This window comes from Rhopalosiphum maidis, chromosome 1 (assembly GCF_003676215.2).
Source record: "Rhopalosiphum maidis isolate BTI-1 chromosome 1, ASM367621v3, whole genome shotgun sequence".
Lineage (NCBI taxonomy): Eukaryota > Metazoa > Arthropoda > Insecta > Hemiptera > Aphididae > Rhopalosiphum > Rhopalosiphum maidis.
Window position 1 is genome coordinate 31,057,336 of NC_040877.1, and position 17,139 is coordinate 31,074,474.

Genomic DNA, 17,139 nt, shown 5'->3' on the forward strand with positions numbered 1-17,139 from the left:
TTACGAAATTATCGTAACAGTAATAATTCAACTCAAATATAATATGGCTATGTCTCGTATAACGCTATTAGTTTATAACATAAAACAATATATTTAGTTTAATCCTATACTTTTAAGTTTAAATGACTTGAAAGAAGAATGGAATAAAAATTTGGGAGTTACGCTTTATTCGTTTTAGAATTTTAGATGTTATCCAATATTTAATAAATATAGTTAGTATATTAAATGAAAAATTGTAATAAAACAATGTATTTAATATTATTAATCCTCCAGTATAATTTTATTGTCATTTTCGGCGATCGTTCAACAAATATAGGTAACGCTAAAAACTTAGATATATTTAATAAGATTATAGACATAATAGAGTTTTATCAATCAATCTAAAGTCCGTTTATTGATTACATTCCTTTACTATAAATCTAATATGTGATTTGAATTTACGAAAAACTTATACATTATAGGTATATATGGATACGATTGAACTATTGAAGAATTAACAAAACAAAAAAAAAATCACGTATTTTTTTTTGCGTTCCCTCTAGATACCTGTCAGCCACAGCTAGTATGACGTACCTATATCAATATGACGTATGTACTGCCAGCGACGGATATCGTTTTTTTAATTTTTTTCCTCGTCGATATTGTACGTGTTCGTCTCGTACGCCAAGGCAAGCAGATCAGCCGCTACAGTGCGAGACGACAGACACGAAGATGCGACTTCCTTTTGGAAGTGGCGTTAAAAAAAACTTTGATATTATATCATTACCGGAGAGCCGAGTAGAGGGAAGAAAAAAATTGAAAATACCGTCAATACGGTTCAACTCGCGCGTAGGTACATAAAATATATACAGCCTCATTTTTTTCCTCCATACGATCGCAGCTGCTGTCGTACATAATAAAGTATTATATACACATTCGCGACACGCGTATTATATATATATATATATATATATATAGGTATACAAAGAAAGAGTGAGTGTGTGTGAGAGATAGAGAAGTACACGACACGCATTACGAAAGAAACGATATAAAGTTTATGGAAATGTGTATATCGACTGGACAGTTCATTACAGGTTTCGCCGTTACAGTCCTATGAAAACCTCGACAGTGGCTGCACAGTCTCTCGGCGACGGCGGAGTTCGCTTTCGTATAATATACATATAGAGAGAGATACGTGTGTATACGTACGTTATGATGATGTCCAGACGGGAGGCTGTTGACGCGCGGCCGTCCAATTAAAAGGTCAACAATACGAGCGAAACATATTATTATTATTTTTATTATTCTTATAACGTCGGTTGCCGCGTGATTTATGTACAACAACTGAGTTGTGCGCGCGATTGCTCAGGATTTGCTCTGCATTTGCAGCGCGACACGACAACCTTATTTCATCGTTGACTTTGACGGTTCCGCCGACCCGTTTCTTTTTACTTTTAATTTTAACATGGTGATTTTTCGTTTTAGTGTTTTTTGTTTTAAATCAACATTCAGTTTTTCGCAACAAGCTAAAATTTATAAGCAATTTAATGTTCTATATTAACTCATGAGCATTAATAGTAGTAAGCAAGTACCATTCGAATAATATATGAAGTCATTTTTTTTTCTTCCAAAAATTACCATCAAATTGAGTCTTGTATAAAAAATATCACACGAAAAACGACAACTGTCGAACGCGGGACCGGCAATCAAGCGTTTTATTTTCATTTTTATACAACCGAAAGTTTTTTATTCAGGTGTAACACGACACGGGAAACCGATTAACGACGTTTTGACAACGCTTCCTACACGGGTACGTGCATTGTTGAATAAAAAAAAAAATTAAATAAAACACGGTAATAAGTTGAGCTACTCGAATGTCAAACGGACGTATACTATGAAAAATAATATCATTGTTACCACAGTCGTTGTAACCAAAGGAGGACCCTTTAACCGGCACATAAAGCACAATATGGTGTTTTGTTGCACTCGACCGCCCGCGCTTAACGCGCGTTTAATAATATTTCGGTAAAAACTACACACTTACATTTTTTTTCATCCTTGTTACACACGAAGAAACTGTGATCCAACAATTATTTATTTATATTATTAAAAAACGAGAGACGCGATGAGATAATGAGGAAGTCGCGGTCGGTGAACCGTACACCGGCCGATACTTATACTTGCTGTCCGATATCCGAACATCGAAATTATCTCAAAAGACTTTATGTTCCTGAAGTCTAAAATGCGTTACTCTAGCTTGAGTATATACTTATAGTATATTGAATTATTATAGTTGTTATACTATAATAAGTATAACAACTATATCTTATGAGTTATGGTTAATAATCGCTGAAGCACTGTGACCACATTAAATTTGATTGCGACGACCAACAAGAAAATAATTGACACCTGGTATTATTATTAATACACGTATTCCAGTTATGTAGATCAATTTTTTTTTCAAGCATCTATAAATAAACTTAAAATACTATAATAGTAAGTTTTTTTACAACCTTTTTTATATTTTTTTTATTTTACATTCTTCGAGACCTGTTGTATTATTTATATTATATATAGACATATAGTATAGTTACACAGTACACACTACATGTAATTATAAAATTGTTAGGTTAGGCGTATAATTAGTTACCATTAATGTCGCATATTGTCACTATAATTTCAATATGACTCTATGTTGTTTGACAATAAAAGCAATACTTATTGATATTCTGTAAATAAGATTAAAATATATTCAAACATTTTAAACACATTTAAAATTTTTAATCTGGAATTAATTTATTACAAAAATAATTTTGACAGCCAAGCTGGATCATATACTTTGTAAATATTTCATGTGCTACAACTGCAATAACTGAAATATAATAAGAGAAATTTTGTAGATGTATTTTTATTTTAACTATAAATTATATTATATTAATTTATAGGTAATAATTATTACATCTACAACAAATCAAAAAAACACGTTTATGTTAGTTTACGATCGATGATAGTTATTACTAATAACTTATATTGTAAGGTACATAATATAATAGCTATTGATATTCAATATTCATCGTATCCGAACATCGCCATAATAGATTTAGACACGAATACTACTTTCATTAACATTGGCATACTCGGCATTGTTTTTGAATGACAAATATTCGCATTTTACGTATACATAAATATAAATTACATGGGTTCGTGGTATGCTAATGCTAATGTATCTATTTGAATGAACATAATCTATTATTATCGAGAACATTTTTAGATTCTATAAGTAAGTGCCTACATAACGTTATTTACGATTTATGAATTTTAATTTGAAATTCTTTAAATCACACTTGTAAAATGTAAATATGTGTAATGAACTCGAATTTAAAGGTTAACAAATTTTATTAAAATTCGTTCGAGTTATTACCATTTACCAATGTAAATATTAGGATTCAAGATAGGTGTTATTTTGTTGTCATAACATTATAATAATATTTACTACAGCTATTTAGTATTACCTATATAGTATAGTTCTATTCATACTTTCTATCTGTAATAGTCACTAATAAGTAATGACTTCTGATTAAACACATTAAAACCATAAAATAGAATTTATAAGGTTACATTTTGCTATGAACATAAGCATCGTTTTTAATTTCACTAAAAAAAAAATCCTAAGGACATTAGTTAAAGCACGACTGTAGTATCATCTATTTGAACACACAGATATACGACCTAATTACGTAATGATGACGCCTGAATGTAAAATGAATGATAGAAATTGTTCAAAATAGTTTTTATTTTTAGCTTTGGATTAAATATGTATTTTTCGAGTAATTGATTTATAATGGTACAAATGTACGATTTACGATTAAGTTGGTATACAACGTTACTTATTTTTTAGAAACATGTAAATTATAACAATGAGTAACAACTATTTTATTTATTTACATTTATTCACAATAGGTCATAGATACTGGACATTAGTTGGACATTTGTAACTAAATTAATACTATCATCATCACGAATGGTTTTTGTACAATTTAGATAATTTACAAACAGTGTTGATTTTTTTTTTAAACTTCAAGCATTACCATGGTAGTACTTTTTACCGATAATAAATGATTTATTATTAGTATTCTTTGAGTACCTATTGATTTTTTATCATAATACAATTTAATGAATTAAATAAATAACGATACTAATTAGTAGCTTAAGTATCCAGTATATGTTTTATGGATTGGAGCCGTTATAAATTATATGAGAAAGGTGAAAAGAATTTATGAAAACTTAACTGCAGTCTGTAATGGAAAATAAATAGTTATCTATAAAAATAAAAAACAAACAACAATATAAAAATTATACATAATTAAGTAGGTAATAAGAAAATATTAATTATTGTGCTTCTATAAATATGATATAAAAAATATTTTGTATTAAAATAAATAAAAGTTTTATCAGCTTACTACTTAGATCTAAATTATATTTTAACAAGACTAAAATTATCAATTTTTTTTTTCTTAAAATGTAGTGTGTATTCATTAACTTAAGAGCTAGATCTGCAAGTATTGTTTCCGTCTCACAAATGTACAATATAGTAAATTTAATTTTAGAAGAACCAATTTTGTATAGTTAAATTTAATATTAAAGTCAACTAATTTGCTATCAAACTTATAGGTGCCAAAAAACATTACTTATATCTGTACGCTGATTATTTAAGATACATATTTGAATTTTTAAGCTAATTATAAACGTGTAAATATTAAAATATAAAAATGATCATAACTCAATTAAAAATTAAAATACTCCCAGTAAAAAATGTACCTACAAAGATATAGATGATATCAAAAAATAATAATAATAATATCAAAAGAATCGTACCTTATGATGCACTTTTTACAGCTGTGTTTAGAATTTTCTCCAGGTGAAGTTTATTACTTTTATAGTTTTATCATAACAATTAGTGGTTATTCAAGTAATCAAGCAACGCTATGCAATATAGTACACATCATGTACGATGTATCCGAGTGATTCGTTGGTGATAAAATAAAAAATTGTTTAAATAATGTAAACTGTTTGTAACACTAAACAGCTAACAATATCATAAAAAAAAATTGCAAGAGAATTTTTTAATTTGCAAAAATTCAATTCAATCGTTTTTCAATGATCTGCCACGTCCGATGTATGCGCAAGTATACAACGTCTATTATTATACTGGCGGCGTTTACAGAGCGAAATAACAACAAGGATATTATTATAGTACAAATTGTTTCAGACATAGTGATGAAAAATACATGCAATATAATGGTTCTTGTAGCTCGTGCTACTACGGATCGTAATAATATTTTTCATCAAATCGATTCTAACCTGGTTTGTGTCCCATAATAGTTTAAGTAAGACTTCCATTCAAAATAAAAAAAAAATTATATATATATACATGTATAATATTAAAAAACCGCTTTTGATTCCGATGTGTGTGTGTGTATGTGTGTGTATGTTATGTTTACCTTGTGATTAACATTATACCGGCTACCGTATATGCATCCAATGCACACACACACACACACACACTAGAGCGTGCGTATTTATAAAATATATATATTTATAAATTTAAATATGTATAAAAAAAACATATATATATATACAGAACACACACCTCAGATACGGTGTGCATACTGCAGCACAGCATCTCATCAGGCCATCAGTGTTATTGTTTTTACCTCCTTATTATAAATATAAAAGGTACACACGGAATATTTCTTTCCTTCTTTGTTTTTCTTTTTATACCTTATATATATATATATATACACACACACACCTAAATAGCGGCCCATAATTATCGTCGACCTTGGGCTCCGTTGGGTGGTCTGCCCGGACCGGTTGTTTTGCTTTTGCCTTCTGGGCCCCCTTCTCCCCTCCCCTTCGACAATGAGCGGGCAAGCGTGTGTATGTACGCTGTACGGTGTGTATTATATAATATATATATATATATATACACATAGGTACAAACATCACGTATCCCGAGGACGCTTCGTTTGCACGTCGAATTCGAATTTGTAACATGAGAGGGGGGAGGGTGTGGATCATTTGCACTCTTTTTGCAAGATTATTAATTGTGAACAAGTTCGGGAAAAGCGTTTTTATTTTTAAAACCGTTGTGTCCGTGTATAATTGCAGAAGGACATCCTATCATATCCCTCCGGCAGAGGAAACGACAACAAACGAAAATACGAACGTGCGCCGCACTAATAATAACACGTCGCACCGGTTTGTTGGCTCATAAAACACACGAGCTAGTATTCTGATGATAACATGCAACTCGTTAAACAATGCGTGTTAGTTACTCGGAATACAAATTACATTATGCTCGTAGACGCTGATGAGCTAGTCGGAATTTTTTTATACATCTTATAAATATATACTTATATATACTTATTGTATACGTCTGTGGAATCTACTACATTACAGCTAGGCTTTTACTGAATAATATATATAGTAGCGTGCAGACTGAGCGAAAAATCTTAAGTTCTTAATCATTTATTTATCTTCCGGTGTAAGTATATACGATTTGTTCAAAATTATTAGGCTTTCCGAATAGCCGCTCCGATTATAGTTTTCATTTTTACTTTATTGTTTATTGCTATTCAAAAGTAGAAGTTTCACCGTGATTATTATAATATATAGGCATAAATATTAAGTACGTAATAGATATAGGTACTCGAATATTTGAAATGTTTACGTTTAACAGATGATCGATGGCTAACTCACGGCTCGTTAATAAAAATCATATGATAGCATTGACGGCGCCATAAACTGTAGAAAATTATATTTATTATCGTAATAAAATTATTGTATGGTGCAGTTTTCTCTTGGCGATGATAAAAAAGCTCTTGCAATTGTTTAGACTTTTAGTCTATAATCAACTGCATTTAAATAAGCATATAAGTCAACACATTTTTGCACGGTGAAAGTTAGTTTTGTGCTTTTACTTAAATTTTAAAATTACGAATAATAATATATAAACACATCATAGCCGTTATATATATGTATAGTAATATAGTATATATAATATTATATAAATGTACTGTTTCAAACTCAATATTTTATCTTATTAAGTACCTTTTAATAATAATAATTGTAAACATACAATTTGTATTTGTTTTGATTGAAATATTTTAATAATTTATAAGCTGTATTAATACAAGCTAAAAATCTTTGCCGGTCGAATCCTTAAATAAATTTAAAAAAAATTATAAACTATACTAATGCTGTAGGTACTTTTACACAAATAAGTGATAGATATAAATTCAAACTGTAATGTATCTGTCGGTTTTAAATCTGTATAATCATTATGTTCAAATTGTAAAGATCATACGAACAATTAGATAGTAAATAAGTAAATAACAATTCAACGACATATTTTCATTGAAATACATCTCTCATTAAAAAATAAATTATCTACTTTTTCTTCTCTTCTCTGTATAAACTGTATGGATTTATTGAAGTTATTGAAGTAGGTATACAATTATTATAATTTATTATGTAAATATTGTATACATGCTAATAACCAGATACATTGTTGAAGTATAGTGTTAAGTTGAATGAAAATATAGCTATATTTCTTCGACGAAATAATTCTCGTGACACTTGATGTTCGTAGTTCATATAAATTATGAAGAGTGAGCTTGATTCTTGAAGAATTTAAGATAGTGTTCAAACGATTGCGATAAAAAAAAATGAATTTCCTTATTTCAAATATTTAGGAGTTCGAAAAAACTTTTTTTAATATTGTTGTAATTTAAAAAATTTACAACGTAGGATTTCTAAATGTTTATTTAGAAAAAACCATGATTGTTTTGAGATATGTTTTATTGTGAAATACATTTTTAATCAACTGACGTATATATATATATATATATATATTAATAATTTAACAAAGATTTATTCGTTGATTGCATTTTTTTCTAGCCAAAAGAAATGCCCATTGTAAGAATATAATAGGATTATATTAAAATATTATTGAAGGGTATATTAAGGCATAAAACCGCTTCCGGGGTTGAAGGTAAAAACAATAAGAGATTACACGAAAACACGACGTGTGACGCTATATTATAATATTTTCTTTCGTTTAAATTCGAACGCCGCACAAAAAGAAGGAAATGCGATATTATGGTCCAGTGAATCTGTCATATTGCAGTTATATGTATATTATATACACATAAATATATATATTCTACGTCACAGCGTGCGGTATACCACTTTCCAGGTACATATTATGTATAAAACACAAATGCTTCTCCTCCTGTCGACCGTTCCTTGCGAACGACCACTGTACGTAATAAACTAATAATACGATATTATAAATGTATATACAATATACATATAAATATAATACATAGGTACGGTAGTTCGGTGAAAACTTCTAAAAAGCCAATAACGATCGAACGTGCGAACCAGTGGACAACGACAGTCGACAATAGAAAGCAACACGAGCACATGAGGTGAATGTTTTTTCTTCTTTTTAAAATGACCACCGGTGAAAGTTTTCTCAAATATAGCCATATAGGTATATAATATTGAATATAATATTATGTATACAGCGAATGGGACACTTTTATTACGGTTGATTATTATTCCACACGCGTTATCTCACGTATTGGGTTGCGGTACGACGACTACAACAGAGAGAATAAGACGATAGAAATAATATAAAAAAACATCGACACCGTCGAAAAACCAAAATTATTATAACACGACGAAATACCTGTATATATTGTAACCAGTGACAAGACGTTAACGCGGTTACGAATAATATAATGCAGCGGTTAATACCGTTAATAACGTTGGGGGAGGAGGAAGAGAAAAAAATAAAACACTGACTAAATATAAAACCCGTTTTCGATATGTTATATATTTTAATATCACTATAATATATTATAGGTAGGCAGTACTGCAGTAGGCACTATATATAATACTCGTGCATATATATAGTATTTCTGTTTAATTAACCAGGGTATTAATAATTGTTGCGTCCATATAATATTAAATAATCCCTGACCGGCTGCCGTCGGTAATAATAATAATTGCTTTCGGTGGCTGAATTATGTGGCTACCTGAAGTTACGCCCGGTAGACAGTAGTCCCGAAAGGTGGAGCGTATATACCGGCCCCGGGGGAAGATGCTCTCCAAGACGTGTTTCTCCGTGCTCGAGAGTACACACAAGCCGACGGGCGGCGATCGGGTTAACGTGTAGTGAATAATATAGTATTATATTCTATAGATGTTGTATACACATTGCCGAACCATAGAAGATTGTCTTCGCTTCGATTCGGGTAGTGCGTTAAACCGCGAAGTAATAACGTTTGGTGTGACGCGGCAGGTACCTACCTCGCACAAGACACGGAAAACGATTTTATTTTTCGTATAAAACATTAGAAACAGACGGGCGAAAGGTGAAGAAAAAATAACCCGCAGATGCCTTACCGCTTGTATTATAAATTTATAAACGTCGACTCATGCAGGTTTCTGACAAAGTGTTTTTTCAACAAATCGCATTGCGATATACACACCTTATATAATATTATGATAAACGTAAAATATTATACAGGATGTTTCATCAAGCATGTTCACCCCCCCTCACCGTTTTTCATTTAATAATCGATTTAATTTTTATTAAAATTTTGATGTTTAGACTTTTTAAAATATATGGAATATCGAATGTAGTACTTATTATTATATATGGACCATATAAATTACAAATATTGATGTATTATTATAAATTACTATGGTCACGAAATTTTTCAAACTCATTTTTGTGGATCTACGTATTATTCTTAGTACACTATGAAATAACACAAAATTAACTTGTTCGAATTTTGGTTTTGATACCTCAGCATTTTCAAAAGAATTATACTACAAATAATTTATGGTATAAACAGGAGTTATCATTAAAATGTCATTTTAAAAAGAAATATTGTATCTTCGCCAAATATACTTGAAAAAATACAAAAAAATCACAAGAATTTGGAAATAAAGTCTTTAAGTATATATGTAAAATGAAAAAAATTAGATTTTGAATCACTGTACTATTTTGAAAGATATAGCAGGTGATATACATGGTGAATCACCCTGTATATTAAATTATATTATATATTTGTATGAGATCAACTGATGCGTGTGTGTGCTAGTGCGCGCTTTTTCATGAGCTCCGCGCGCGTCAGTGTAGTGTGTAGTATGGACTGCATATAAGACATAACGTTACAGGAAATATTATAATATTGACGACCGCAAACGTCCAACGCGCATTCCATTACAGCCGACAACGTTGTACACACCTTATAAGAGCTGCACGTACTGCAATGCGACAGAAATCAAAATTTTACCTCGATAAACTCATCATGTGTCTAATAGTGTGTATACTAATATATGTATATTCATATCGTACTACACGCCTTGCACCAGGTGCCTACTTTTTCAGAAAGACCTTTGCACGGATAATCAAGACGCTAATCGGCATGTAATTACATCATTATTAATTATTGTCAGTGGGTAGACTGAAATGTAAAATAAAAATAAATACACTGTCTGCATCGAATGCACATGAATATGGTTAGGTGGGAAATAATACCTTATACGTGTTTGGACTAAAATTACTGTAGGACGTGTATGGTAGCTGCTGCAGTGATAGTTGCATAGATTATAGATTTCCATCGGCGGGGGCGTCGATTTGAATTCGTATTAATTTTGGATTTAATGGCTGCGCGACTGCAGTATAATATAATATAGTGTGCGTATACGCGTATACCGTACAAAGCGTTCACATCGACAAAAACGGATTGCTTGGTGTTCGCCCTTTGGTAATGAAAATATAATACGTTACAACCGTATTATAATATTAAATTGTATTTGCGTGTTCGATAATGTGGCTTTGCCATTCAGTGTATATGCGTCTGCTGCAGGTGGCAGTAAAAACGTTCAAGTACGTATATAGGTATGTTCCACGAGAATCGGCGTCCATTGTCCCTTGTCCGATCATTAGTGGTCACAGCACAACGATGTATAATATTATGTACCTAACTATATCGTGTAAGTATAAACTATGTATAATGTATATATATATATATATATGATATCAGAAACTCAGAAGGTACGCGTCTTAGATAATTCGGTATAAAACCTATGCAGGATACTCGTTACGAGTTTTAGTGTTTATATACGTCCGATCGATCGATTACGGTCGTAGCAAACAGCATCGTGTTCCGTTTAAATATACGTGTGCCCGGAATAACGTCATTTTTTAGTTATAATTCCGTTACACACTCACAACAGGAGTACAGTATCACACACACAATCGCGCGCGTTTCGCGGAAATACGAAACGTGTACAACACCTCATCTATATAGTACGGACAATCGATGTAAATACATGGGAAGATTAATTCGGCGTATGCGGTTTTTTTTTTTGTTCGTGTCATGTAAAATAATATATTATAACATTTATTATATTTTATAGGTAACTGTCGAACGATAACGGCCGTATTTACTACGGTACATCCGTGGCGTATAATGTCGCGTCGTAACCGATTCTGATTAATCCGGAAGTGACAATCGTAGGTGTACACGAGACGCGATGACGGTAGAAACAAGGAGAAGATGAAAAAAAGAGTCGGTGGACCGTGTAGTGATGATGAACGGGGGAAAAAACCGTATCGGCCGTGTATAATAGTAATCGTCTCGCGCGGTAGATAATATTATTATTTATGTGTATATACGTATATTTTATTATGTTACTATTGTCGTGTTCCAGGGCCAGCGTAATAATAATAATAATAATAATAATAATATTTTCTCGCCCCCGAGTCGCTTCGTTGCGGTTGTGGGAGGGTTTATAATTTAGACACATACGCGTACATCACGGTCGACACCACCGAGGGGTAGGTTGTATAAGACGTACTATTATGTAATAATAATGAGAATCGGTCCTTTTCGTTGTCGGCTGCAGCGGCCGTCAGTACGTACGGTCGTGTGGTCGTCGTCGGTCGGTCGGGCTAATGATGACCGCGCGGTCGTTACCATCGTTATTATTCTACATACGTATTATACCTAGGTATATAGTGTTCGCGCTGGGCGACGTGTGATCTATAGCGCGCGGGGTGTACGCGCGGAGATCGATCTTTGACCGACCGTATCCGTCGACGTATGCGCACCGTATTATATATTGTGTTATAGGTACACGTTATTGAGCGTAGCCAGTATAGGTATGCGCACTGTACCTACATAGTCTGGTTGCACCACCGCGATGCGGTTATCCACGCGATTATACCTCGCCGCAAACGCTTAATACGATATTATATATATAAATATGTGTGTGTGTGTGTATCATGTATATACCGCAAACGGTGGTGCAGCCGTCAGTGCCGATCGTGATTCGTCGTGGCTTATATATCATTATGTAGAGGTGTACCTACGCGGTCGTACTGATGTAAAGTAGTGCCGCCCTCATAAGTGGAGATGTGCAGTAATCTATTGACAAATAACGAATTTGACTTTTGGAAAAACGAGAATTTCCACGTTCCCCTTTTTTTTTTTTAATCTATCCAGTCACTATAATCTTTTTTCGTATTTTTTCAACTTCTACTCATGTTATTCGCCCTATTATTGACGATGGATAATGTATATTTTTACCTCTTCAGTGTAATATAGCTATTTAATATAAAATAATACATTATAACTGATCATAGCCTGTAGGCCTCAAGTGGGTCGCGGATGCATCAGGGCTCGGGGGCACCCATAGATAGAATTGGTTTCTATAGCAAAGCGCACCCGTTGCATTTATATATTTTTTAAATCAAGTATTTTCTTTAAGCATAGCCGAAATAAATATATTTAAAAATATGTTGTATTATTAACGTAGGTACTAGGTAGACAGAAAAATAAACACCATTATACATTTAAATACCTTAACATTGTTGTTATTATAATAAAACTTGAGTACCAAAATATTTTTAGTGTATAAATTACAATGATGTAAACAATTGAAGTATACATTTTTTTTCATGGGCATTAATTGGTTTTTATAACTTGATATCTTCTGTGTTATGAACTATGAAGAACCTTGCTTTAATTGCCATAAAAAATACTAAAAAATAGTCAAAAATGTCTTTAAAAAAATCAATTTAATACATTATACATTAACATTTAAAAAAACTCTAAAAATTATGAAAATAACTTAGTTTTTATAGTTTTTATCGATGAAAAATATCTTATTATTGCTTTAAAACTGACAAATATTCAGTTATATTAAAATTTACGTCTAACTATTTTATAACTGTTAAATTATGAAAAATGCAAGATTACATTTTAATTTTTCAAGTATCTGTTACAGTGTTACATAAATCGATGTATGTACATGGAATGCATTGTTCTAGAGCCACCAAAATAAAAACAAAAATGGATTAAGAATGTAAATTCAAGTCTTAATAATATAATGTGTATCAATGTATATAAATTACTTATCACATACGATATGTAAAGTGGTTCACGATACTACATTACTACGACATGGTTAAATCTCATATTTCATATTAGGTAAATATCCAACTAAATACGCATAGTGTATATTATTAATATTCAATATCTACACGTACAATACATACAACTTTATTCCTCGGCTAGTCGGCTAGGGTGTATTCTTTTATATGAAATACACTGTACAAAACTTCTATACTTATAACAAATGGTCCATATGGACAGTCTATTTTGGTGGACATTATATTTTATTTTAGAACAATTCATTTTTACAGCACGCGTTAAAGTTTTATTTCAGAAATAATTATAACCGTCTGCACTTTTCCACTATAAAAGGGGGCATACTGCACCCTTTGATACTGCAATGCGGTACAATGCGACAGGAAACAAAGATCCGATAACCGCCGAGTTATAATCGTATAGTATAGGTATATACTACATAATATATATATATATATATATATATATAGTACGTAGGTTGATGACAACGCCGCCGCGGCCGTATAAGTCGTTTTGCGGTTTTTTCTTTATTTTATTATTATATATTTATACATATATTTTTCCCTTCAGGGGGGCGTGGCGCGTTTGGAATAAAATCTTGGTTTATTTTCCAACCTGCTACATTCGAATTCCACTGGACCGGGTCATCGCGTTATGGGCCCACCTGTCCACCTGTTAAAAGGTGTACACACACATACACACACACACACACACACACGCGCGCGCGCATATGGTAGGTACGTGAACATGCGCGGTCCAGGAGACATTCGATATGTTCGTCGAGTGGTACCACGCAGCAGCCAGTCAGCTCGGCGGTTCAAAGATATTACTGCGCCAAGATAACGTTGTAGCTCTCGTAATACACTCTTGTCAGAAACAAAATCTTCAAATGCGATAATCATAGTAATAATTATAATGTTATCATATAAAATCGGACGGAACATTAGTACGTAGATGACGCAACGCAGACCGGAAGCGTCAATCTGCATTCTTTAAATCGGATGTACATAATATTTATTCGGCGTGTATGGTAAAACACTATCGTTCTCCAACACAGTTTTATCTTTCTTTTTTTATATATTCGTCTCTCTTCTCGATGTTAACGCTACGCGTCTATATCTATATTTATGACCACCGCGATATTCTAGTTATTATTTTAAGCGCCTAGATTACTATTGTTAATACCAGGGTTGTTATTGTTATCGGCGTCTAGTTGACGAGTATATTATACGCTACCGCCTTTAAGGTTGACTTTTTTTTTATTTCATATAATAAAACCAATTTATTGATTCTCGTGATAGACACTAAACCGTTTGGCCAAAATGAATGAACGCAACTATTGAGAATTCATTAATCGTTTTGGAATGCATATGTGCAATACAAAGGATACCGCCGAGAATTGTTTCGCCCTCAGACATCAACGAAAAAAAAATGATTATCGATCAACTGACAAGTACAAAATAGATTTTTAAAAAGAGCCAAATCACTGTTTGTATTTCTTTTTTTTCTTCAAATTTTGTATGTAAAAATTCAGTTGTCCAGTAGTAAGTTCTTCTTTGTCGTAGATAGTATTTTTGTTTTATCTTTGCTACTCTAAATGATTATATACACGAGTACTCAAATAACACTACGTCGTATAGATAATGTATTTTTTTAAATCGAAAATGGGTAATTGAAATTTAATTATTTTATGTAATCAAATTTAAATGGTTTTTGTGTTTGACAAACGTGTAATTCGAAAGTGTAACAACATTAAGCGCGAATGTTTCGCACTGGTGCAAACGAATGCACATATATTATATATATATAAAGATTATAAAGCGTTATAAGAATAACAAATAATTAAGTCTACAGTAAAAAGGAAAAATGTACACAGACACTAGTTATAATTAATTAGGAGATGTAGGTGCTATAACAGTTAATAATTTTAGTATGAATCAACAGGTTTACTGGACTCACAATGCTTACATATTAAGTACATATTACACATTTAGTTGATATAAATAAGCGATTGTTTTAAAGTTACAAATAAATTTACCTTTAATGATAAGTATTATTTTACCGAGTTATAAAACTTTTAAATGTACTGTCTTTATTAGAATTCGCTTATACCTAGTTTTTAGCTTAGTGTCCTGGTGTTTTGTTAGATTATAATACCTACTGTTGATATTATTTGTTTATGAGATTACTTAATTAGAAAACACGGTTCGCGTTCACGGTCAAATAATTATTCTAATAGCGCCTTTAAGCGTTGTGCTTGCCAATCGATTATATACTACAACTAAATTATAAATAAAAGTACTTACATTTATGCAGTAGTTATAGCTCGAGTTTTGGCGTTCGTTTCATTATCAGCACATTGCACAATTTGATTTTAAAATGTATTACACTTCAATGCTACCAATAAAAAATATATATAAAAATAAATATTTGAAATTAAAGCACTTGGTCAGCGATATTAAAATACCTCGTATTTAAACTGTTTATAAATATTAATGACACAGACACAATCGACCGTGACAGACGAACACCGCCGCGCCGGTGCGTGTGGAAGACTCAGCTCCAGACGCACATGCCACTATGAGTGTATATAATATTAGAGTTGTCGAAGTAACAACCTTCGCGCCATCTGACGGTGAGAATATCATCTTTACGAAAAGTATTTTAGTCTTATTTATACTTTCAATCATTTCGTTGTTTTTCTTTTCAAACTAGTGTTGTTTCATACAAAATAAATCATATTTATGGTATAGAAAAAGTTAATAAAATTAAATTTTTTATTATAATGTTGGCAAGTATTTCAAATATTATGAAAATAATAATTATACCTTAACATAATATATAATATTAATCATACAGTTCTCTTAAAAATCGGTTAATTCACAAGACTTCAAAATATATATTCGTAATAAATATATTAATATTCGTAATCGCTAACAAAAACAGTTAAATATTAAGATGTGTGTTAATAATAAATATAACATTTTAGTAAAGGCTATAAACACGTTTTAAATTGTATTTTAATTTATGTGCTTCTATTAACGATAAGCTATACATTTTGGCTAATTATTTCTTTATAAAAAAAACAGTTAATGGTTATAGTATAGTTGAGTCATCATTATAAATAATAATATCAAGCTTAATTATTCAAACTATGTACATAAATCAAACAACCGATAACAATTAGGTACTGATAGGGTTGATAGGAATTATATGGTTTATCAAAACTGGAATAAATGGTTAACAATTAACTAAATATTGTATTTTATTTATTTAATTAGTATTGATTAAGTTGTAATATCCAATGGCTGATAAAGAAACGACTCTTACAATTTATATATTTGTTAATTAACAATGTAATTATTTTAATTTTATGATTAGGTTTTAGTTTTTATCATTTTTAATAAGCGCTTTTAAAGATTTAACGTAAGAAAGATCAAAATATAATATAACTACCACATAATACAAATAAACGCATAATAATACAAATAAATTGATGCATTATTAATTATTACTAATTAACATATTGTTATTTCATTTTATATAAGTACAAATTTAGGTAGGTATCTATTTATAAGGCTTCAATAATTGTTATATTTTATTTGTTGTATCTCATCCCTATTCATCATTATTATTATTA

General features: G+C 31.2%; 1 protein-coding gene across 1 annotated transcript in view; it reads right to left on the minus strand.

Annotated features, from left to right (window-relative positions):
* Positions 1–16,022, minus strand: part of LOC113549465 — a 46,547-nt gene extending 30,525 nt beyond the window's left edge. Inside the window, exons 1-2 of the mRNA XM_026950782.1 lie at positions 15,967–16,022; positions 15,806–15,896 (exon numbers count right to left, since the gene is read on the minus strand). Coding sequence (XP_026806583.1) covers positions 15,806–15,807 — 2 coding nt within the window. The 5' untranslated portion in view covers positions 15,808–15,896; positions 15,967–16,022. The remainder of the gene's footprint in view (positions 1–15,805; positions 15,897–15,966) is intronic.
* Positions 16,023–17,139: the final 1,117 nt, after the last annotated feature.